The 2,890-nt window shown below is 46.2% G+C and overlaps 1 protein-coding gene across 2 annotated transcripts in view; it reads right to left on the bottom strand.

Moving 5' to 3' along the window:
* The window catches only part of Sh2d2a (SH2 domain containing 2A), a 7,860-nt gene extending 5,725 nt beyond the window's left edge, over positions 1-2,135 (bottom strand). Inside the window, exons 1-2 of one of the 2 annotated variants that reach the window (XM_031376044.1) lie at positions 2,041-2,135; positions 273-629 (exon numbers count right to left, since the gene is read on the bottom strand). In XM_031376044.1, the coding sequence (XP_031231904.1) occupies positions 273-306 (34 nt within the window). In that variant the 5' untranslated portion in view covers positions 307-629; positions 2,041-2,135. Of the gene's footprint in view, positions 1-272; positions 630-2,040 lie in introns of those variants that run through there. The other variant, XM_031376045.1, reaches the window with a different exon arrangement.
* Between the last annotated feature and the right edge of the window lie 755 nt (positions 2,136-2,890).

The raw sequence follows: 2,890 nt of genomic DNA, 5'->3' as shown, positions 1-2,890 counted from the left end.
GGCTGGCCTCGAACTCAGAAATCCACCTGCCTCTGCCTCCCAAGTGCTGGGATTAAAGATGTGCACCATTACCACCCAGCTCCCACCCTCTCTTTCTAGTCTAAAAACTTCGGGGGATCCTGTCCCCTGTCCTCAGGGATGCAGAAATGCGGAGCCTCAGAGATGGAGAAGGAGCGGTGGACACCACGGCAGTTCTGGCTTGAGTCAACTGCTTAGCTGTGAAGTGGGAGCTCAAACTCAGGGAGGGAGCAGGGAGAGAACTTTACACGTACCTTGGGGGCATGTCTGGGCCAAGCAGAACTCCATAGAAGCAGGTGTGTGTGCTCTTGAAAGAGGTGCACACTTGGCAGCTGCTCATCTCTCCTCTCCCTCCTTCCCCCAGGGACAGGAAATGTCGCTTTACCCACCGCCTTTGTCTCGAAAAGGACCCACGTCATGGAAAGTGCAGTAAGACACCAGTCAGTCCTGTCTCTGGAAGCCAGGCATCTAGAGTAGTGGTTACTCTGTTAGGTGTGAGGTCTTCTTGCTAGCCGACCTTTGTCCCCTCTCCAAAAGCATTCTAAGGCTTCTCAGAGATTCATACTCAGAAGTTTGCTTTGAGGGGGATACATGAAGAGAGTCGGGCAGAGCTGCAACAGGAAGGATGTGGGTTAGACCTCTGGAAGGACTTTTATGTATATATGTATATGTGTCTGTGCTTCTTCAATATATGTGTTAGACCGCAGGTACACTTGCCTGTGTGCGTAACCAGGAAACTGAAGGTTGCGGAGAATGGCTTCCCCAACCATTTTCCACTTTATTTTTTGAGACAGGGTTTTTCATTGAGCCTTGAGCTTATAATGTCAGCTAGGCTAGAAGGTCAGTTAACCTCCTGGGGTTCACCTAACTCCTCTTAAACCAGCACTGGGGTCACAGATATGCACCTAGTTTTTAAGTGCATACTGAGACTCCCAACTCAGGCCCACATGCTTGTATAGCAGGAACTTTGCTCATGGAGCCATTGTTTCAGCTGCTGACGGACTCTATTAGCTATGTGGGACCCATGAGACCCTGAGTTAGAGTGGAGGGGCCTGATGTCCGTCCTTGAGCAGATGATGGATTCAGATTAGGGTAATCCTAAGCAACCTTAGGAGATTCTTTAACTAAACAGGTCACTGCTAGAAATGGCAGGAATAGCAGTTGTGGTTGATTCTGACCTATCTCAGAGCTTTGTCTGTTGTGTGCTTCCAAGCAAGCACTTGTTTCTTGGGAGGCTGTGGGGCTTGTGAGAGGTAGGACCTGGGTGCCAGAGGCAGGGTCCACTGAGCAGGTGGCATCTCCTGCATCTTTTGGCGTCTACCCAGGAAACCTGATTCTATAACCCACAGCACTGTATTTAACATTACTTAGAAATGCAAAAGACAGCATATCTTTTATCCCAGGCTCCAGAACTCAGAAGGCAGAGACAGGGGGATCTCTGAGTTTGAGGGCAGCCTGGTATACAGATTGAGTTCTAGCACAGCTAGGGCTATATAGAAAAAAAAATATGTCTTGGAAAACAAACAAATAACAAACAACAAAGAGCACAGCTGGAATATCAGAATGGCCAACCCCACACACAGCCTTACTGATAAGGAGGGTGTCCTGGTGCGGGCATGAAAGGAGAGGGTTAGGCCAGGGCAAGAGAGCAGAGCAGAGCCCATGGGTACAAGTCACAGGGCTGAGTCCCCTTAAATTTTGACAAAGGAGATAAAAGCATGTAGGAATACATTTTTCTCAACCTACTTTAATAAGGGTTCAACCTCCCCTCTAGCCCACCACTGCCAGAGATAGTGGAAAGGAAAGGTTATTTGGACATGGGGTAAGTGGACCTGTTTAGAAATAGTTTTTTGGGGGAGGGGGAAGGATTCTAGTCTTCGTTGTCAGAATACCAGCAGTTCAGTTCAGTAGCAAACACCACACACAACTCAGCAGCTGCCGTCCAGTCCATTCGGCAGTCGCCACTCACGAGTCAGCAACTGCAGCTCAATCCCGAGGAATCCAAAAGCGTTGCCAACCTACCCGAGGCTGAGGAAGTGGCGAGAAGCTGTAGGAACCTCCCGACAAGTTCTTTGGCGAGTTTCTCTCTATCATCACAGGCAGAGCTCAGCAATGCAATACAAGGCAAACCAATACATACGTGAGGTCAGCAAAGAATAGCGAGGCAGAGCTAAGCGGACCAGTGTTGTAGCTCCCATCGTCTGTGGGGTCATATTTATATTTCTTCATCACACATCCTTTCACATGTCTGCTATAGCACAATATCCTTTCACCTGTGTCCCCTTCAGCAAAACATTCCTTCACGTGTCTGTTTAGCAAAACATCCTTTCACCCATCACTGACTTTCCAATGAAACCAAAAGTTTCCACTTCAAAAGCATGCAGTGAAAAGAATCCCATACAACAAACTGTGCGGGCAAAATTAGATATTCACGTGCAAAATAATAAAATTAGGTTTGAATCTCTCCTTTTGAACAGCAATCAATTCAAATTGGATCCAAGACCTTAATTTAAGAATGGAAACTTCTAGAAGAAAACATAAGGAATACTATGCAAGACACTGGGGTAGGCAAGAACTTTCTGAAAAGAATACCAAGGTTACAGGAACTAGTCTAAATATTAATGATGGCCCAATGCAAAAATAAAAGTTTCTGTACAGTAAAAGGAATTACCAGAAGCTAGGCATGGCTTTGCCCAGCCCTGGAGGAGTACACAGATCTCAATGAGTTTAAGGCCAGCCTGGTTTACATATATCAAAAAACCAAAACAAAAATCAACACCCCCCAAAAAAACCAAGGGACTTATATATCTAGAATTCACAATGAAGTACAGAAATTAAATATCAAAAAAAGAAAACTGCCAGTCACAAATGA

This window comes from Mastomys coucha, unplaced genomic scaffold, assembly GCF_008632895.1.
Source record: "Mastomys coucha isolate ucsf_1 unplaced genomic scaffold, UCSF_Mcou_1 pScaffold16, whole genome shotgun sequence".
Classification (NCBI taxonomy): Eukaryota; Metazoa; Chordata; class Mammalia; order Rodentia; family Muridae; genus Mastomys; species Mastomys coucha.
Note: the sequence above shows the minus strand (reverse complement) of the source record. Positions and strands in the feature narration are given on the sequence as shown.